We start from the raw sequence: 22,519 nt of genomic DNA, 5'->3' as shown, positions 1-22,519 counted from the left end.
AAAAAGCCTTCTGTGCTTGCTGGGGTGCAGGCCAAAGAGAATAAAAGACATGCATTTTGTGGTGGAAACAGCCTGGGGGGAGTGTGTGGGGGGGTCTGCGCCCAGACACGTCCAGACTGGCAGCCTGTTGTGATTGTAGTGCAAACAACGTCAATAATTTCCCAACGTGGTCCGAGCTCACTCATCCCGTCGCTGCTTTTGTGTGCCTAAAAGCAAACAGGACACTGTTGCGTGTCTTGTTTAGTGCTGCACTCTAAATAGTTTAGTATCGTATAGTAGTCTAAATATTTTTTCTTAAGTAAATACATAGTTTCAAAATCTATCCCTCAATCCCACTTTTAGTTATTTAGTGGAAGGCAATATTGTTAAGATACTGTATAGTGATTTGTGATTATAAAGTGGGATTTTTGTGTATCTTGTATGTGTATTTTTGCTCATGCACAAACTTGTTGTCAACAAGCAGCTAAGCTTTTTGTTTTTGCACACTGATGAGCTTATAAGATGAGTCAGCGCTGCCGGCCAGGAAAAACAATACAAATTGTGTTTTCACTTTGTCTGACTCATCGTTCACATATTAGTTAAGCGTAAAATGAAAATGGAGAAAAGAAGCATCAAATCCATCCTTCAAGTTTAAATACTCCATTGCAGTGGGAGCAGGGAAATCATGCACAACAAATCAAGATTGAATTTAACGTAGCCAGCATATTTTGCTAATAAATAGCTATATGATTGAGACAAAGATCTTTTGGCACAACACTACTATAGTCATTAAATAGTATAGGTTGATTAAAAATGTTGCAGAGCTAACCTTGTTAGCATAGCTGGATAAGCACTCCAGCTACCAAAATGTAAGCATTTAAATGAATTGAAATTTCATTCATTAATTCCAGCCACGCAAAAAACAGCACAAATCTCCTATTTTTTCTTATCAATGAAAAATAGAACTGTGTTGTGTAAAAACATAGTAAAATGAAATAATGTGACGAAATAAATTGGTTTTATAAGCGTAATTACTGTACAGTACATTGGGATGAGCCGGAAGTCACAACAGTCTGGTTTGGTCTTCTGCAGCTGCTCGCGAGTGTTTGCATTTTATATTTGTGTGTTTTGACTGTACTGTTCAACCATGGAGCGTTAAGGACATTGACAAAACAAACTCAGAAGCGTTTGGCAAGAAGGATTGCCACCTGAGTTTGGAACCTTAATTTGAAACCGTAACCCTTATATTAATAATTGAATTTCAAACTGTTTCCGCATTATAATCTTACAAATGTTAACTAACAGTTTAACCCCTGAAACGTGCTCCACAAAAGACATTCATTAAGCTCAAGTAAAAAAAATGTAAATACTTGAGTATATCACCTCTGCATAGCCTAAATATGCTTCGATCGAAAGGAATTGGAGTGTACAAAACATACGAGATTTGGCTGAAGTGTTAAATACCATTCACATATTATATCACCATTTGTAGTGTTTAATATAATTCCCCTCCTTTCTTGAGTGCACGCCTACATTCACTTGCACTCCTCTGCTTCCTACTAGTGCCAAACATGGACACACCGACCTGCCCTTGCCCTGCTGCGTCGAGGCACGATGGCGGAGTAGCCCTACTGTGCTCTGTGTTCTCACATCGGCTGCGCTTTGGAAGCGGCCATCAAACAGCATCGGCAAGGTAGGGCTAAGAATAGATGAGAACAGCCTCTTACATAATGCCAGCATGCAGCAATGCATCCTGGGATGGGATGGCATTTGCTTTGCCAAGTCACTGAGAATTACTGCCTCTTTGTTTTGTCTTATTCCAGTGAATCATTTTTTTATATGAACAATCGTGTATGTATACTAACAGTTACATGTATTTTTTTTGTTGTTGTTGCACTTTTCAGTGGTTTTCAAGCAATAAGTAGGAGTTCAAAATATAATTTCAAACCCAGGTAAGCATTTAAAGCAAGTTTCAAATTAGGGTTTCAAGCCCATATTAGTGTTTTGAACAAAGATGAAGGTCAAACGGATGAGCGAACTACATTTTTCTGATGGGTTACTTATTTAACATGTTTCTTGTCTAGTTACTAAACTGGCTGGTGAGGATACATTCAAGAACAGACGGAATGATTTCTTTGAGCTTTCATTGTACATGATTTAAATTCTACAGAATGTAACAATTTTAGACAAACATGTTTGGGTATTTTTCCCCACTAGCTGAGCTGCCTGTTATTGTTTTGGGATGGTCCGAGTGGTGGCAGATGGTCGAAGGAACTACAGTAGAACTCATTCAAGGGTGGTAAGTCGGGGGAGAGCACTTGGCCATGCGACTAGGAACACCGTGTTACTACGCTACTGTCCAAGAATGAAATTAAAAACAAAAATGTTTCGTGTCACTTGATGTTGGCCACAAACAGAAAGATTTGAAATTGAAAATATGACAAAGGATTCAAATGTTTGACCCGCTGAACAGGGTAAGCAGTTGTAATACTTACAGTAAACATGTCAGTGGAAGGTCACCCACTTTCCCAGCAGTCACTCAACAGCTCAGTGACTTCCTACAGGAAACATTTCGAGCCTCGCAAATCAGTCGGGGTGGGCGTACACTGGCAGTGGCATCAGGGTAATTATAGTCTGCTGTTTTTGTTCGGTGAGAACAAAAGCAATTTGTCATCTCTGGATGCAATGGACCTAAAATAGCCAGCGATGTGGCAGCTCCCAGCGTGAGCGTTGTCAGCCACTGTAGGCGGGAGAACACTAGCGACGGACCCATGATGAATCAAATAAGATATAATCTCCAGTCTGTATCTACGAATTTCTTGAATTGCTCTCTTGATAGAGGTATTCAGAAGAAAACCTTCAAAATTTGGAGGAACATGCTTTTTGTTCAACATGACAAATATAGAAGAAAATATAAATATTGGCACTGTGCTTTTATCAACAACAAACTCAAAATCGAAAACACACAAAATCCAAAGATACATGCTTTTCATTGTATGTGGCACTTAACGTTACAAGCATATCAAAGTCACTGAAAGAAAAATTTAAAGTATTTTCTTTTGTTTTAAAGTAAATAAATAAATGAATAAACAAACAAACAAACACATAAATAAATAAATAAAAATAAAATTCCTTCACATTTGTTTGACATTAAATTATACAATACAGCACACTCCAAGTTCTTATTATGTCAACTAAATACTGTAGTTTGCTCTCATCCCCGCTTGCTAAAACCCCCTTTTATTTATTTTGTGGCAGGAAGTTGAGGAAATTGGATCTGGGCGCAGAGAGGAAGTCAACAAGGGAGGTCACGATGGCGCACTGATAAACAGTGAAGAGGGAGTAAACCACCCCAAGGAGAGTTTATACGTAAATCCGTTTCCCGTCATTGCCGTACTGGTGTCGTCACACCAGCGAGAAGACTGTTCTTAACTTCCGAGACAGTTTGACTTAATGATTAAATTTGTGCATTCATTTCGATCTGGAAGATCAGCTCAAATTGGTTATGTAGTTTTTGCACAATCCTGCTAACTACCAAACGAGTGTTAATCATTGACATGTTAATGTCCCAAAGTCCAATTTGTTAAAAGTTGGACAAACTGTGTTTTTGTGGGTCACACATTCAAGTTATTTATATTGTAGTGGGTCATTCACATGTGCAAGCAGTCAAGTGACATAAGTTTCAGCTCTCCATGACCCTCATGAGGACAAAAAGAAAAGGGATGCATTGATAGAGAACGGCTAGCTCCTTCTTGTTTAACAGTGGATGATTTTTTAATATCCCAATGATAGGGTCAGTTCTTCCTTGGCCTGTGCCCTGCCTCTTTAATGTAATTTGATTAAGTTGCCCTGCTAATTAGCGAAGAGAGAGCAAAGAAAACCTAATCTTCCTTGAAGGGATGGCGTGACATCCCATCCAGCAGAGCTTACTTGCCGTTTTAAATGTCAATATCAGTCAAAATGACCGAAGGCGTTTTTGGTAAATATGCACAAGAGATGATTTGGTTCATTTCAAGGGACATGAATGACGCTATCATCCAGCATACCTGAGTCCCGTCTCGTCTACGTGCAGGCATTACGCGACGAGATGAAAGCGGTGCAGACACGCACGCGCCGCGGGCTGTTCGCAAAGCACTCCGGGTCGCTTTGGAAGATTACATTAACTCCAGCAAATGGATTTAAAAGCTTCACTTTACTGCACCAGACAATGCTACTGCCATAAGCAATTAGGTGTATGACAAAAGTGTACACGCATGCACACAGGCCTGCGCCATGAGTCCTGTTCTCGAAAAGAATTGACAGCAGAAGCTAATAAAATGAATTGTAAAATTCCAGCGCGTGCTTTGAGATCTGTTACATCATACACTAATATCTGAGTGGGAAGCCATCAAGGCCAGAAAGACTGATTAACACTTACCACCAAAACAACAAATGTTTATTCCATGAAATGTTATTCATTTATTCCCAACACTGTATAATGATGAAAGATTTTCTTTGTCCATTAGATTAAGCACCTGCCCAGGGCCTTCAGAATCAGCAATGCTGGACAATTTAACTATATTAGTAATGGGATAGCTAGTTAACCTAAGATAGTCAGCATTTTGTCGTCCTCTGAGTGGGGAATCAAAGCAAGCCAAGCTCGACTAGCACGGACATCTGAAGTTTCCTACAGTTAATATTAATCATAATCTCGAGTGAGTATGGTGTATTTTATTTAAATGTTCAGTTTCATTCTGTTTTTGGAGACAGATGCTCCAGATGATTTACACTGTTGTGATGTAATAGTGGAGGAATTAAGAAGTAGGTTAAGTCAGTCACTCAAGGCCCAGATGCTAAAAGCAAGGCCCGCCACTATAATATTCACACTCAAAGAACTACATAGTAGCGTTGAAAAGCATTTGGTTGGAAAACGACCAACATTTTTGGGAAATTGAAGATTTTGATTTTTAAGTTGTGTGAAATTTAAGATTTTATGTTCAAAACTTTGATGACATTTGAGAATGTTAAACTGTCACTTAAAACAGCCTGTACAGTTAACGTTGCTACATTTTGCCACATTTTGAAACCTGAACTATTTATTTCTCATGGGAACTCTACATTGGAACAAATTGAAGGTCAACCAGCATTCCAGAAGCAATTTTATTACACTTTAGAGGTTCTGGGATTTAGCATGCTAATTCGTAAAGAATGGATATGGTCCTTTAAGTTATTGTTTGTTCAAAATAATCTTAAATTCATTCTAAACATTAGCAAACAAAGAAAACTGTTTTATTTGTCCATTTGTTTGGCATTATTAGCTGACAAATCAAGGGAATTTCAATGTCATAATCTACTTGTACTTTAGACAAGAGGTCAAAAACAGGCGCTTAATCAGCATGAGGTTAGGTAGACTACGAAGCTAGCGGAGTGGAGAGTACAGTATTGTATTTCTGGTCAGTTGGCGTGATGAGATAACGATACAACTGGGAGAGAGTCCAGTGAGTGTTACTTTAAGAGGATACTTAGAGGACCTTGTGGAGGAATCAGGTCAGCGCTTAAAGCAGAGACCAGAAAAGGCCACAAAGGCGCTCACAGACACTCACAATGTCGTGTGTGTGTGTGTGTGCGTGTGTCTGCCAGGTTGGTGCGTTTAAAAATATATAAAAGATGATAATATTAATAATGCATTTAATAAATTGATTTCTCCAATGAGGTTTTGATGTATGCTGCTATTACATTTATGAATGAAATATGATGACATCCACCACACATGAAGTTCAGAATCTGTCCGGGGAGATTAGCATTTTAACGTGACTAAAAGTTTAATAAAAAAAAAAAGGTCAATTTAGCCTGATATGATTGCTTTTCTTTTTTTTTGTTGAAGAAACACATTTGAACGTTTATGATTTTCCTTAATGTTTCACAACAAAAGCGCCTCTAGCCTAAAAAGACATTCCTCGTCATAGTGCTCACAATTACAGTTGACTTGAACAAATATGTTATGCTAATGGATTTGAATGAGTACAGTGTGCTTTAGGCTAATGGCTGCGCACAAAAAAGAAAAAAAAAGAACTAAAGTGAGTCACTGAAGTGTTCTCGTTATGCATGGAAAGAGACCGAGCCGGTTGTTGTCAATCACTCACCTTGCATGCAAAACTTGAGCTCTTTAGGGTCGGTGACGGTGCTACTTGGAATCCGCTCAGAAACCTTCTTGCTCATGCGGTTGTAGTTACGCCGCCTCTTGGTCTCGCCCCACAGATTGGAGCCACCGTGCATGCTGGGAATGTTGAGCACTGCGATGCCCTCCAAGGAGGTGTTGCTCAGGTCCAATATGATGCCGTCGCACTGCAGCACAAAAGGTTAGTTGTTAATTTTAGACAGCATAAATAATAATAAAGCCTGCTACTGACCAAAATGGAACAGAAGCTCCAACAAATTGAGGTCTTTGTGATTTGAAAATGACCTCTCATATGCTCATCGCTCTTGCCGATTCTCAAGTGATGACTCACCTCAACCTCAATGCACTCGTTGAGCTTTTTGCAAGTGGCTGAAATGGTCTCGGTGGTGCCGAACTCAAAGTACCACAACTTGTTCTTCATTCTGAGCAGCAAAACAAAAACATTTTCAATCAAGGGCACATGAATTGCACTCATGTTGAGGTCACATGTTATTTTTGTTGACGGATTGAATCGCTCTGTTGCCTTGAGTCATTTCAAAAGGCTGTCAGGGCAGCTCAGGGTATTGTGACCCAGCAGGCCAAAACTCCCCAACAGCACCTAAAACCTGCATGAATCCAACCATTGTGTGCCTTTTGTCATCAAAACTGTGCGCATAAAATGTCCTCAGTGACCGTATTTACCCGAATACTGCATACAACGTCACCGCTGGCGAAACACTGCCGGAGGGACATTACAAATCAGAACAAAAACCAACCGCCACCAAGAGGCCAGTCCAAGCGGCACTGCCCAAAAGCGCCTAGCAGACAGACATGTCATGATGGATGTGGTGTCCTTTCTCTCACTCTTTAATGAAATGGAACAGTTTTGGAAAATGTGATTCGACTGGCGTCCATGTTGGATGTGGTAGCTCCGAGTCAAGCAGTACTGAAAATGGATGGATGGATGGATGGATGGATGGATGGATGGATGGATGGATGGATGGATGGATGGATGGATGGATGGATGGATGGATGGATGGATGGATGGATGGATGGATGGATGGATGGATGGATGGATGGATGGATGGATGGAGATAATCTTCCTGCGGTGGAAATGGGGCATTGGGTTTTTTTGAATTTCAGGAAGCATGTGTGAAGTTAAGAATGACGACAAATCCACGTCATTCGGATGATTACGTTTCCCGCACCTGAAGCTGAAACATCTCGGCCTACATCACTCGCCAAGTGACATACTGTACATCTCATAATATTAATGAGTGCCAAGGCACGCTTGACATCAGGCAATAGCTCCGTGTGACAAGGGAATGTCGGAGCCTGCCAAAATGTTCAGCACAAGCACCTCATCATTCTAAAAATGATTGTATACTCCTTAGCTTGACTTTATTTTCACTTTCAGCCCAGCTTGCTCTGATGTTCTTCTAGTGTCGAAAACCATATTTTATACCAAGTGGTATAGCTTGACTGAGCATGCTCCCATAAAGTTTGGATTTTTTTTCACAGGTCGAAGCGATATTTTGCAAAAGTTGCAGGTCGACTTCAGCTTCCCCTGAGAAAGGCATAAAATTCCCCACTTTAATCTTCAGTGTGAAAGTGGCTAAAGCGTCTTCCCTAGGAAGTTTTGTCAGAAGGAATGATTGGGAGCTAATGTGACATCTCAATTAGGAACCATTGCATTGCTCCAAAAGGAAAAGTGTCGCTGCTCATTAAACAGTTTCCACTGGAGACGGCCTGCAAAGATGTAATTAACTCACATTCCACAAGACTCATTTCTTCATCCCACCACCAATTATAGTAGCCACGTTTGTTTCAGGTGTTGCTTGCCCATAGCAAGTTAAGCAACTGTAAATGATTGATTCCAAACAGATCGGGACAGATCATAGATCTTAAGAGCGACCCGGCCTCAGTGACGAGACACGATGGGTGGAAGCGTGTTGTGAAAACGCAGTTCAGGTGCTGGAGCGGAGCTATGCATGCCTCCAACCATATGATTCCCCTTCTCTCCTGATAAGCATCTCTTTTAATCCTTAACATGAGCAGTGACCTCTTGACCACCCCTCCTCCAACTCTGCACTTAAAATAGTTCTGTGTGCTGCTCAAAATCAGATCATAAAAAGGATTTGGACAAAACCTACATATGGAAATTAATATGCACTCCAAAATTTGTTGTGCCTACTTTCTGTAGGTTATTTTTTTAATGGAAAAATGTAAAATTGCTTGATGATCATTATTTTGACATATAATATGGGCTGATTCTTGAGATCTGGTGTCCGCCATGACTACTTGTTATAATTATACTGTAGTTTAATTGTACTTGAAGTATACATTTATTTGCACTTCTCTTCTAATTTGCTTTTCGTTGTCCTGCAACAGTATTGTCATCCTTCCGTTTGTATTCTAGTCTTATAGTACAACCAAGAACTAAAGCAAACTATTTTAACAATAACCAGTATTAGATAGGATTGTCCCAATCGTCACCATGGAAATGAGAACAAAAAGTGCTGATGAGCTTAAACGTCACTAGAGCAGGCCACAAGGTTGTGGGACAGAGGTCAAAGAGGTGGTGAGCGTCTGATCCCTCGCTAATCAGTTGATGACTTCATTTTCTTTAGGCAGTTCACATGAAAGAGAGCTAATGATTAAGAGGTCAAGGGTCAACTGTGGTTTTGTTAATTTGTGGATATGAGGTCACCAAAAGACAAAAAAAAAAAAATCAATTAATTAATTTACACTGCACAAAATACACAAAGGATTTGTTTAGTATTAATGGGGTGAACAGGGTTATGTTTTAACAAAATCAGCTTAGAGACAGAGAGAAGACTAAATGCAACCAAGTAGGGATTGTAATGTACTTAGCAACAAGCCAAGCTAACGTGCATGAGTGACAGTTGTCATTTCTAGCATGTGTCCTCAAATATCACAAAGACAAGTCTGGACGAATACGAGTGGCATCAACTACTTTGATCGAAAATTTGTCACTTTTCAGACTAAAGATAGCAAAAGAAAAAACAGTTTGTTGATTTCTGTGCCCTGAGCGCTGTAGTAATTATGGGAGCCGTTTCCAGTACCCTAGTGAAGGGCAAACGTTTGCAAAAGTAGCGAATTTGTCAGGGTTCGTTCAACATCATTACCGTCACGTGAATGCGTAATTTGTCAGCCTTGTTAGTTTGTGTAAAAACTCCCTAGCACCTGGGTTCACATCACACACAATCTCTGTTCTAAGAGGCCCTGGATAGCAAGATGATGCTGAAGGTTGGGGGTGGTTGTTGTGTGTGTGTGTGTGTGTGTGTGTGTGTGTGTGAGTGTGAGACATGCATGAAAAGACACAAGTGGCAACATATGTGAGTGGAAAAGAGGACAAAAACAGCAGCGAGCTAATGTCGCTACGGGCTTCCTCTCTGGGTCAAAGGCGATCGATCATCTTGTCACCCGCGGAGATAAAAAAAAACGAAACAAAACATCTTTTCAAGTCAAACGTTTCTGAATGGAACGCAAAGTGCCAAGTCGTCCGCACAAAGGAACAGTTGCCGCTGTCAATCAGCTGTCTGTAGCTCTGCAGAGGATCATTCACAGATGAACAATAGCCTTCAGTGTTGGCTTACTGTAAATAGTGTTGATTAGCATGTCGCTAAAGTGTCACTTTCGCGCTCTCGCCGGGGGCTCAATGTGACGGTGGCCATAAGGAGCTCACTTGTCACTCATGTAGTTTATTAGCATTACACTGCAAGATTCTGTCCTTTATTATTATTATTCGAGGGTATGGGAACGCTTTTCCTCTGGGAATTTGAAATCTTGGCATTAAGTTGTTGCAAGTTATAAACAGCAACTGCAAAGTAGAAGTAAAGATACACTATGTGCAAGCAAACTGCTTGTCGTGATCTGAAAGCTATTTTTGATTTTAGTTATTTATTTTTTTGCAAACCTCCACCAGCCATTGGCGTCACCAATACATACAGGACAGAAATGGAAGAGCTGCGCATTAATTATTCAAATTCAAAGAGTAAACGAGATGTCTCAATAACACTCTCATACTCGCACTTCCTAGCCGGAGTAGTCGGAGACGGCTGAATTCATGCTAATATGCAAACAGGCTGTTCCCACTAGGATGGCGGAACAAGCATTTTTACTTAACTGCCTTGTCAGCAGGGAGGAGCCCACAAGCAAATGTTTGGAGTGCTAGAAAGGATGTGATGAGCTAATCCTGGCACTTCAGTACTATTTTTGTAATATTTAATACCACGTCTGTTAAAAATTCACTTTTTAACTATATTTCACAAATACTTTGGAAACATTAATTCATTGTCATTTAAGGCAAGGAACCACATTTGGAAATGTCAGAAGTGGCATATAATTTATTTCTGATAAATAGCTAAATCATTTTAACAAATCACACATGAAGGAAAAAAGTTCATTAAATGTGTTACTATTATAAAAGTGTTTTGCCTTTTATAAAAAATACTTTTTTATTAAGTAAAAATACATAGGAAAAATGTATAAATAGGACAATAATAACAAATCCATGTCTGTCAAATTATTTTGTATTTTCATTTTGTTACATTAATTGATTATTTAACAGATTTAATAATTAATGATGGTGCCTTGAGATTATTTTAATTTATTCCATAACCATACTTGTAACTCAAAACACTGTCCGTAATCATTTTCTTATAAAAAATTGTAAAAATGCCATCAATCCGTTCACTGTATCAATCGAATGGCCATTGTGCCGCTCCTTCTGGTGTGCTTACCTTGGCCACTTGGGAGCAGTACAAGAGAGTCAGATGGATATACTGCTCAGTGAGACTTCTCAAATCCTCTCAGATCATCAGTATAACACTAACATGAGTCGTTCTACGCAGAGGATAAATAATATATGACCGAGGACTGTCGACATTTTCAATTGGCTCTCATTCGATTGCGCACAGTGATGTGTATGGAGTGTCAATCCAGCTGGGCGGGTAGCTATTGATTTATGCTGATTGGTTCACATTTTCATATTAAAAGTGTAAGATCGGCTTCTGGCTATGCAATGTAACTAAGTAATCTACATGATAAAACACATTGCAAACTACAATCCTAGCAAGAAAGCGACCATCACAGAACATTTTTAGAATTTTAAATGTTCATCTCCTAACCTGCTGTTGAACTTCTCCGGGTGCTTCTCCCTCATCAGATGGAAGCGATGGGCGATGGAGGCATCCTGAGAGGGAAAGAACATACAACGCTTCACCATGAACAATGCCAGCATTAGAGTATGTTCTTTTTTTAAATTATCTTCCCCATTATAAACCTCTAAGGGGGAAAGGCACCTCAATTAGTTCAAGATGGAAGCTATGGCTCATGATTCCTTGCCGTGTTGTGCTTGCTATTTTGCTTTTTGGAAGAAAAAAAAATGCTACACACAATTCACAAATCTTTTTTACGATAATTGTAAAAAGAAGCCAAAGTGCAAAGAAGAATTCTGTTGTATAGTCAGAATGGTGGGGAATAAATGTTTTATTCTCACCTGGGTAAAAACATCCAACTGTACTCTTGATTTGCTAAATGAAAAATGTTATAAAACAATCAAAATAAGTATCAATATAAAATACCTTCGTTGAAAAAAATACTTTTTATTCTGACAATTGGTGACCAATTAAAAACAACAACACAAATCATGATAAAATTGTGCACTTGATGATCGTCAAGTACGCAAGTAAATCTCACTCGTGATCAGAACCTTAAATGGATTTTATCGGCTGGCTGCAAGATTCCACCTCGAGCGTGGCCTGACGGACACCGTTGCGCCTATCTGGCAGCATCAGCAAATTTCATGTCTCAAAATAGAAGCGCCAGCGCCGCTTTAATTGGCAGAGAACCTGAAACCCGCCGAGCGACGGGACATCTCAGGCAATTTGATGGACGAAGACGAACCATGAGGAACGTGGGGCTCTTTCACGTGTCGTGAAACACGGCAAGGTGACTACAATGACCACAAATGTGGAAAACATGGCCGATTTGATGGGCTGGGAGGAGGGGCATTAATAAAGGCCTCGGGTGTGCATGCAAGCAAGCTCTTTTCATCCGGGTTCAGGGCCACACGAAGCTTTCCAAAACAAGACTATCACATCAGAAAATCAGAAAATATTGCTATTGCTTCCAGTCGCCGCTAGCATTACAGTTGTTTTGATCCTAAAGCTGGCGAAACAGGAAGTGTGACTGTAAAGGACAAAGCGACATGACCCCTTGGACAGAAACATCTACACTTACATGTACAACTTAAATTCTAACAAGAAATTGACTTGGGCTCAGACATACAAAATAGATTTCCAAGATGGACTTCTTCCAAAGATGCATCCTCACTATAATGAGTTACCATGTACAAGATTAGCAATGCTAGTGTCACACTGGGAGCAAGCTGGCAACGAGACATTCCGAAAACACTTAAATAGAACGAATGTGGCGCGAATGCGTTGATGGAATTGCGTTAACATCTGGACATGCTGGATCCTCAGCTGAACCCAACAACATTAGACATGGCATGGCCTCGAATGTCTGACCCTCAGTCATTATCTCAATCTGGCTGGCCGAATTATTAGCCCTGATTCGCTAGAACTAATATAGTTAAACAGCCAAACAAGTCTGATATAATTCATACAGTACGCGGCATGTGGGGGGGTGGAGTCAAAGCAGCACGAATCCACAGTTGGAGACGATTATATCCGCCGATGTTTGTTTCCTCATTCTCGTGAAACTCGTGACTTGCATAATCTTAACAAACATGATTGAGGTACTGTCTGTAACCATGACAACCATCCAGACCAGAACCAGAAGTGTTTTGTTCATTCATTCGGTACATTTTGTTGAACAACTTTCACGGTAGACAAAACTACCGATATCAAACTCATTCTAACCTTTTGAGGTCAACTTTTTTCTAAACTTTTTAATGCATGTTCAATTGTTCAATGTTTCGGTTCTTTTGTACAACTTGTCGTTCCCCAACAAGGAAATCCATCCATCCATTTTCTGAACCGCTTAGTCCCCACGGGGGTCGCGGGAGTGCTGGAGCCTATCCCAGCCGTCATCGGGCAGTAGGCGGGGGACACCCTGAACCGGTTGCCAGCCAATCGCAGGGCACACAGAGACAAACAACCATTTGCACTCGCACTCACACCTAGGGACAATTTGGAGTCCCCAATCGGCCTACCAAGCATGTTTTTGGGATGTGGGAGGAAACCGGAGTGCCCGGAGAAAACCCACGCGGGCCCGGGGAGAACATGCAAACTCCACACAGGGAGGGCCGGAGGTGGAATCGAACCCGCACCCTCCTAACTGTGAGGCGGACGTGCTACCCAGTGCGCCACCGAGCCGCCCCCCAACAAGGAAATAAACGGCAAAATTCACAACGGGTGTTTGATTCGTGAACGTTTTCAACAACACCCATCTACCCTTGATCAATTGTCGGGCATCATCTTGGTCTCATGATCTTGGTCTCATGATGTGAAAATGTAAGCAGAATGTTTAAACGGCAAATTTACCAAAACGCAACGTTCACTCTTGGACAAATGCATTCAAAAGTCAAGAGGAAGTCAAACTAGTGCATCCAGAAATTTAACCTGGAGGACAAATATCCCTTACTGTTTTTGAGTAGAATACACTATTTAAGTGAGCAGCCACCACATACTAATACGTTAGTGTACTTGTGAATAGCATTCGGTGTACAACGTTCAATCTTTGCTGAGAGAGCCTGCAGGCTTATTCGCCCCAAAAAAACAAATTGTGTGCAATCGAGATACAGTATGTGCGTCGGCATGCGACTATGTGTCTGTGTGCATGCGTTGGAGTATTGCTGGCATTCGGTGAAGGTCAGGGGAAGTATCAGTGACAGGAAGTCAGCAGCTGCCAGGTCCACGCCAGGTTATGAATAATGGACGGTAATGAATAACCATGCTGAGCGACACCTGCCGACTCTTCAAGACCAGAGGAACTCTGCTCAAGAGCACCGAGGTCACACACGTGGCCCCACGAAAACAAGTTATTGTTTTCATTCATTTTGTTGTTGAAATTAGAAGGCTAGCTACTCTTGGCAATACCGAAACGATTGCCGGAAACAGAATAACAACAATTTAGCTACTTAGCAATCGGTTATCCAAATAGTTGATTCATGAGTTAATTGTTTAGCAGCTATCTAACAAGTTAACTAATTAGGTAATTCACCAGCCTGATTGTAAAGCAGCTATCCTAGCAAAAGTTATCTAGCTGTTTTTAAAAAAAAAAGTTGATTAATAGGTTGGTTTACACTTAATTCTATCTACTAATATTTTGTTGCTGCCTGTCAAGCACTTTGAATGAATGCTCAGGATGTTTTTACATACAGCGCTTATGTTACGTGGTTATATGCGTATCATGAAAGGTGCGTCACAGTCGACACCATCTTGGCAAGCGATCAAGGGAAGTGTCATAGTAAACATTCGGAAATGGTAAGGAGCCCCCCTGCCAAGCCCTCAACAGAAGAATCAGCTTGCAGCACATGTTCTTGTGCATCCGGGTGTAAGCACGTGCATGCACATACAGTACAAGCACGAATGCACACACGCACTCGCACAGGGTTCTATACACTGTACAACATCAAATCACACCCTGTTTTATAAGGCTTAATGAGTGTGTGTGTGTGTGTGTGTGTGTGTGTGTGTGTGTGTGTGTGTGTGTGTGTGTGTGTGTGTGTGTGTGCAACTGTGCATGCATGCATGCACTGAATAAATCCACTCCTATTGGATGTGCTCAGGTAGTATATCGACACTGCAATGGAGAGTTTTCAAATTCCTCTGCTCCTCCGCTACCCACGCTACAATTACTGTTGCGCGTGAGTGAGTGTTGATTAAACAAGCTGACTTCACGTGAACAAACACAACGGATTTCAATTTTTTTTTTTTTTGCATAGTTTATCCACTAATGTTTAGAATCTTCAAGTAGTAAATATCAGGCAAAAAGAACCCAAGTTAACAAAAAGTGATTTTTAAATCGTGACTCCATTTATTAAGGGAGAAAACAATGAATCAGAGTCATTGTGTCACTTGCTTGCTCCCCTTGTTAAATTTTTACTGTGGTTAATCTCATTTATGTTACTTTTCACTGACCACACCAGTGGCGATTGCTCAGAGGCGTCCGTCTGCCCATCCATCCGTCCGTCCATTTGTCCACCTATCCGTCCATCCCTCCGTCCCTCCGTCCCTCCGTCCCTCCATCCCTCCATCCATCCATCCATCCATCCATCCATCCATCCATCCATCGAACCACTTATCCTATGCCAGCACTTGAGATTCTGAAGGCCTTTTGCAGACTACATTTACATGGAAACACAAAAAAGCTAAAATTTGTGATTGGTTAAATGAATAAACCACAATCAGAAGCTGCACAGCGAAGACACACACTATGACTGTTGGAAATAAATTATGAGTATTTTATGGAAGTTGTAAATGTAGGCCAGTATTTCTAATTGCTACATAGTGAAGCGGGAGTGATTCCAAAACAGTTTTAGCTGATATCTAGCGAGTTGGCTCTTGATCGAGTGAATTAGGTGAATGCGCTGCTGTAAAACTACCTTCAGTACTTGTGTTTCATATCATCTTTGAACTGAGACGTAAGATCCTCAAAAGGAAAAAATGTTTGCATTCACAACGTGACAACTAGAATAAAAAACAGACGCTAGCATCGCCTTGGACAAGCCCACCACATGCTCCACACCATGCAGCTAAGTCGGCGTCATGTACTGCAACTGTGGAAGCGCTCACATCTAGCATGATGTCACCATGGCACCCAAACCTTGAAGCACAAGATGAGCCAAGCAGATTGCAAGGCCTCTTAGCGTGACGTGGTGGACTGAGTCACAACGGGTGGTTTGCTCAGGTGTCCAGATAGGCGACCATCTGTCACCATTGCACCCGCTAGGCTCCACGATCTGTCACCCTGGCTTTCAAATACGTACTGCATTTTTTTTCTGTCTCCTAAGCAACGTCCATTCAGCCATATTCATTTGTTCATTTTCATTTATTGATTGAGTGACTTTTTGAGTTGACTGTAATTGTTAAACATTTGAGCGGGAAATGAAATGATACAAAATAGAAAGCTGCACATAGACGACGAGTGCGTTGTGTGTTCAGTCTGGCAAGCACGCAGGCATCAGTGGGAGTGCAGTTGTGTAACAACGCCACAGTGCATCCTCTTCTACTTGTGCACACAATGTCCTCTTTTGGCATTTGTGTCTTAGTTTTTTCTATGGTGAAGCCTACATGCAATTGCTAAGAGTTATTTGTATTTGTTCAAGTCGGTTATGACATTGGAGACAGACGGAAAAGTGATAAAAAAAAAAAAGATTCTACCTTGACTCAGAGTAAAATTAGGCAGAACAGCATAAACATCCTTTGGCATAAATAATGAAATAACACACGTACAGCTTTGGGAGCTACTAAGTTGATCTACTTACCTCATACTACTTAAATCATATTTTTGTATTAATATTATTTATGTTGAAAGAAACATACTTTTATTTACAGTATGTTCAATGCGATGTAAAAAGAAGACAACGACTAAGAATGAGATGTTCAAATTAGGGTGTGAAACGATTTGCATTTGTTGCATTAGGCCCTATTTTCATCAGAACATAAGAGTTGGTACTCATAGTAAAACAAGCATGTGAGCGATCCAAAATAGGTTGGTAACCTATTTAACTATGAAATTACCTTTCATTTTTCAGCGAGTGAGTCACTACTTTACTCTAGTTAATTAGTATTTAAAGAGATGGTACTGTGCTTGCCAGTTAAAACGCCGGACTGATCTGTTAAGTTGCTGATGAATAGTTATTAGAGTTAAAGTGTACAACCGAGGCTTCATTCGAGTCAATGTCGACTGCCCAGCTGCTGCGTTGCCATAGCGATGCTTCACCGTTGACGTGCGACAACACAAGCGTTTGACGACCATGAAGATCCATGTGTGTGTGTGCGTACATATGTTTTGCGTATGCGTGCAAGCGTGTGTGTGTGTGCGTGTCAAGCCCATAAAAATGTGAATGAGTCTTTTGGCCAGTAACTCCAATGAAACATGAGCCAATAAAAAGATGGGTTGCTCGGTAACGGTAACATGGCAACCAACGAAATCCACCAATGGAGAAAGTTGTCTGAGAGGGAGCAACTCATCATGCATCTGCTCTCCCTTAATGGCCAAACAAACTTTGACCACTTTAAATTAAGTGACCATAACATGCTGATGTCATCTCATCAGGGGTGGGCCGTTCTTACGCGGCATACGGTTCCCTGTACATTATTGTAAGGTAGATTCAATTCAAGTCCAATTTAAAACTAAATAAAAAGACAATTACAGAGACTCGACCGAACTGATAATTCACATAGATAGCCAGAACATGGATGCATAAAACGTTGTGGACTCAAAGTGATCATATGGAAGACGACTGGATTTCTAATTCAGCATCAATTGTACTATATTGAGCTGCTTGCATGCTTCAATTTAGTTTTGTTTGTTATCATAACCAAACAATAACAAGAAAATGACAATATTATTTTTTATTTCATCATTATTATTTATTTATTATTATGTTGTGGTTTGCTCATTGTCCAATGAAAAACATGTAAATCCAATTGTATTACTTGAGTTTGATTTTATTGTTAGTAGTTGTAAACTACTGTTTATCAAATGAAACTACATCGTCCTCCCGCATGACAAGTCGCTAATACCAACAATGCAAGCATTTTGATTCCACTTGTTACAATTAAATGTTCTCACCACTCCGATAGAAAAGTAGTTGTTGACGATGTTGTAGGGTACCGGGTCACCCTTCTCCTCCTTGTCATCGGGCACTATGTCGATGTTCCAGCGGTCCAGCCCAACCTCGATACTGTGCTCGATGTCGCGCAGGAACTTTAGCAAGCTGCCCCCCTCATATCCTGAAAACACACATTTAGTAAGAGTTTAGACACACTTCATTTTATTTTGGGTCACACATGTTGGTGGAATATATATAAATAAATATATAAATATGTATATATTTGCCCCAACAGTGTACCTTGTCACATGAAATGGTAAATCAAGCTAATCTTTTTACATTTCGCAGTTTTTTTTTTTTTTTACAGGAACTTCACCAAAACTGTTTGGCCCCATTCTTGAGCAAGAACTCGTGATCCAGGTTCAACAGCTTTCCACTTAACTTCTCCATTGCCTTTCCCCCCCCTCCTAATGAGGTTACATAATGCACAATATTATCTTTACGGCCGTGGAATTCCATCATGTGGATGCATTTCACATTTGTGGTGTATAATTTTGTAAATAAGGTTTCCCGGCAGGACTAACACGAATGGATACTGCTCAATAGTCTGTGTCCAAAATGCAATTTTCACTTTAAGTAATGACTTTGCCAGTGCTGTGCAGTATAGCATGGTAGGGGGTCTCACCTCCCCCCCAGCGGAGGCAGCGTGCCAGGTCGTTGCCTGTCCCCAGCGGCAGGATGGCCACCGGGGGGTGCCGAACGAAGCTGGCCTTGTCTGCAAAGACATATTTCAATTGTCACATTTACTCACCGCTGACGGAGCAGACAAGATGGAAGGACTTTTTTTTTTTTTTTTCATAGGCATTCATTTCAATCATGATGACCTTACCAGCATGATGCCTTTACCATTTTACCATATGACACATCAAGGAAGTGCAAGAAAATCGTGAAAAAAAAAATTTGGAAGCTACCGCTGACGAACACAATCATTAGCATAAATTCATTTGAATGAATAAGATTGTACGAATACCTATACAGTCCAGGATCCAGCCAACGGTGCCGTCCCCGCCACAAGCGAGCACTCGGAAATCAGGGACGTCATGAAAAAAGTTGAGCCTGAGACGTCAGAAGTGACAACATCATTGCCTGCGTCAACACTGTTTTCATGACTTCTCATTAACTCAATTCTGAGCACTGAGGTTGCACAACACTGCAGAGCAGGCACAGTGCAGTGCTTAATACTCCCCTTCAGAAGTATTGGGACGGCAAGGTCAAATCTTTTATTTTTGCATACTGAAGTGTTTCGGATCAAGATGAATCCGAGACAAAAGTTTGGAGAATCAGCTTTTATTTAATGATATTTACTACATCAGATGGGTGTTAATAGTTCTAATATCCCCCCCAGCTTGCTTCCCACAGAATGTAATTTACTGGAGATTTTCCAAATGAGATGAAGAGAAAGCGTGTAGCCCCGCATATGCTCGTTCCACCATCTTCTCCTGAGTTTCCTATGTGGCCGCAGGGCGCACACGTGACCCTTCAAAAGGACCTTTCATGTGAGTCGGGACAAAGGTGTCGATAGAGGCTTTCATGCCTGGCAGCTGCACGAGGCCAATGATGCCTTTCACTCAAGCTAGCCACCTGGTGCTCAGCGACCCATTAATGCTCACAATTAGTCCTCAAGTAGTATATTGAATTCATATTACACACGTGAAGAATGAAAATCTATAAAAGAGGAGCTTTTAAGATAGTTTCCATTGCTGTCAAAATGTCATCGCATTGCATCTATGTTGGATTCTGTAACACTGCTGGAAATCGTGCAGCCGCGTTGAGGTTGAAGTTTGTGTACACGAGTCACTTCCGTTGTGTACGTCTCGGCAAAATGTTCATTAATCGGCTTCATCTCGATTGTCTGTTCTGCACTGGGATTTTTATGAGCGACGGTCGAAAACAAGCGTGTGTTAGTGGGCTCTAACCAATCTTCCTCTCACCTCGCTGCCAGCTGAGGCTGTTGCTATGGTGCCATGGCAACACTCGGCCTCTTTGGAGAGACAATTTAACCCTGTCGGCAACCAACGTCTCCTTGACATTGCGGCTGGTGAGCATCTATTAAGTGCTATCCATTATCTAAAATCAATTGTTCATGGAGGTTGAGGATGTTGATGGAATTAAATCAACTAAATGGGTAGCATTTACCTGAGTGCTGGGCCACCTTGGTCCAAACTGTGCACCTGCCGTGGGTTGAGAAGGTATCGGAACTTCCTGAGAACCCTGAAAGAAGGAGAAGGCCAAAAAAGGAAAGTAAATATCCTGTGTAAAATCCTCTCAAATATTGGCTTTTTATTTTGAATGGGTAAAAACATTATTCTGTAGTATTATTATTATTATCAGTCAGGTTTCAAACCCGGTTAATTTTGTCGCTCTTTAGTATTTAAGTTTATTTTGAGTCATCATAAGGTGCCTTTAAGACCTCCATATTTCACTAGAAAAAAAATCCAAAATTTTTAATTTAACTATACCCTTACAGTTTAATTATTCAGTTACAGTTTATTTTCATAATGACACCAAAGGCACTTGATTGTTATCCTTTCTATGTTGTGTTGACATTCGCAAAGGATGAAAGATAACACAAAATACAGATCTCTTTTCAAATGTCGGGAGAAAAGTTAAAAAGTCCTTAGAAAACAAAACATTTGTACTTCATTACTTGACACTGACGAAAAGTAAAAATCACCCACATTATTAAGTTTCACGCGTCCCAATACTTTTGATCTTTGCCCTCTCCAACTGCCCATATGCTAATGAGCTCAGTCATGTCTGCCTGCCAGTTTCCCGTGACCTTTGTAGCCGCATCCGACGGAGTGAACTATTTGTGCTGAATGACAAATGTACGTTCTGTCGTGCGTGTCCTGCATGTATGTCCGACAAAACAGCACATGCTGGCTGATCTCACGGTTACATATTGAAGCCAATTATATCAACTATTGGCTACTAAGCATCCCTCTTCCAAAAGTCAATAAGCTGCATTAAAAATGTTTTATTTCTCACTGGATAACGTTCAGACATGATTACGATTTGAAGATACAGTATATATATATATTTTTTTTAAATGTTGTATTAAATAGCAATCTTACCTTTCCCCCTGTCTTCCACCACTTTTGGGATTAACCAGCACCAGCAGAGGGTGAGTGCCCGGGAAGGGTGAGATCTATAGACAGGAAGTTGAATCAACAACCTCAGTCCTTTAGTTTTGGTTTCGGTTGTGGACCCCGGCCTGAGCAGAACCATTACCTGCAATGCTTGTCCGTCTCCAGGGGAGAATTTGAACACTTGGTTGATGTCGTCCGGGCTGGTGCAGGGAGGAGAGTCGCCTTCTCCGCGTTTCACCACAGACTGGCGGTCCTGCAGACAAGACCAGTGCAAAATGACATGAATTGAAACACAAGATTTAAATCTTTAAAAAAAAATCATCCTTTCATCTTATATCACTGATCCTCATTTGGGTCATGGATGTGCAGGATATGAACCATTCATACTCACATTCACAGCTACAAAGATTTTCGAATCAGAGAGCGCAACTTATAAGGTGTCGAACGATTTAAACCTCATAAGTCACAACTTCCGTCTGATTGGTTGTGTTTTCTATGGTAATATAAAATTAGAGGTGCAAGATGCGGTCATATTATGTACTTCTCACATCATAACGACACTTTTCAGTAACAAGGCAAAAAAAAAGTGTGTTCTTTTCAATTGCAAACTCTACCTTTTACTAAGTCTAAAATCTTAGATTTCCTTATACCTCATATTATGTTTAAGCCTTTTAGGAAATCATACACCCAAAAAAGAATCAATGTCAAAGTTAGAAATAGTGCCAGGTGCTTGTTGAACTCCAATTCAAACACAACCAGCAAAGAAGAGTGACAGCATGACACTCCGTCTGGCATGTGCACCTGCTGTTTACACCTGAAAGTGACATGCGATCTTTTCCCAAGGCAAATGAGTGACGTGTTGTCGGCGGAGGAAATGCAGGAGTTTGTATCTTGTCATATCATGAGTTCCAAGTAACAAAGTAAAAATACTTCTTTTTTTTTTATACATGATCTGTACTTGAATATCCATTTGTCTGTTTACTTTTACTCTTTACAGAGAGCATACATTAATCGTCTTCGCTTCAATGTGCTCCTATATGAAGTCGAGTATGCGACTCACCAAGACGACAGGACAAATGTAGGAGGGCAGCAAGGTGTGGTCCCTCAAGGCTCCTCCGTCACACTCTGGCTTCACATGGGACGCGCATTTGTTATGCAGCTGTGGAGGACGGCATGAAAACGCAAATATGATAATGCAGTCCATCCATTCAGACATTTTCTATCGAGCTTGCCTTTATAAGGTTGACTTTGTGCAAGATGGGTGCACAATTGATTAGTTGCCAGTCATTTGCAAATACTAACAAACATTCACACGTTGGGACAATTTGGGGTCTTTATTTAACCTAAAGTGCGTCATTTGGAGAATGTTGGAGGCCAAATGCAAACGTGATACCAATTGATGGCGTTTGATTTCAGTTGTGTAGCACACTTTGGATGTAAAAGCAAGTCAGCGAGGTCATCTGCTGGATATAAGTAGTATTG

General features: G+C 40.8%; 1 protein-coding gene across 3 annotated transcripts in view; it reads right to left on the bottom strand.

The window, feature by feature from the left end:
• Positions 1-22,519, bottom strand: part of LOC119115221 (diacylglycerol kinase beta) — a 43,632-nt gene that overhangs the window by 6,319 nt on the left and 14,794 nt on the right. For all 3 annotated transcript variants that reach the window (XM_037239523.1, XM_037239525.1, XM_037239524.1), the window contains 10 exons: positions 22,098-22,196; positions 21,180-21,290; positions 21,023-21,096; positions 20,085-20,159; positions 18,919-19,004; positions 18,574-18,663; positions 17,909-18,069; positions 11,269-11,333; positions 6,468-6,558; positions 6,102-6,303 (listed from right to left, as the gene is read on the bottom strand). In XM_037239523.1, the coding sequence (XP_037095418.1) occupies positions 6,102-6,303; positions 6,468-6,558; positions 11,269-11,333; positions 17,909-18,069; positions 18,574-18,663; positions 18,919-19,004; positions 20,085-20,159; positions 21,023-21,096; positions 21,180-21,290; positions 22,098-22,196 (1,054 nt within the window). The remainder of the gene's footprint in view (positions 1-6,101; positions 6,304-6,467; positions 6,559-11,268; positions 11,334-17,908; positions 18,070-18,573; positions 18,664-18,918; positions 19,005-20,084; positions 20,160-21,022; positions 21,097-21,179; positions 21,291-22,097; positions 22,197-22,519) is intronic.

This window comes from Syngnathus acus, chromosome 21, assembly GCF_901709675.1.
Source record: "Syngnathus acus chromosome 21, fSynAcu1.2, whole genome shotgun sequence".
Lineage (NCBI taxonomy): Eukaryota > Metazoa > Chordata > Actinopteri > Syngnathiformes > Syngnathidae > Syngnathus > Syngnathus acus.
This window is presented reverse-complemented; position numbering and strand designations above follow the sequence as displayed.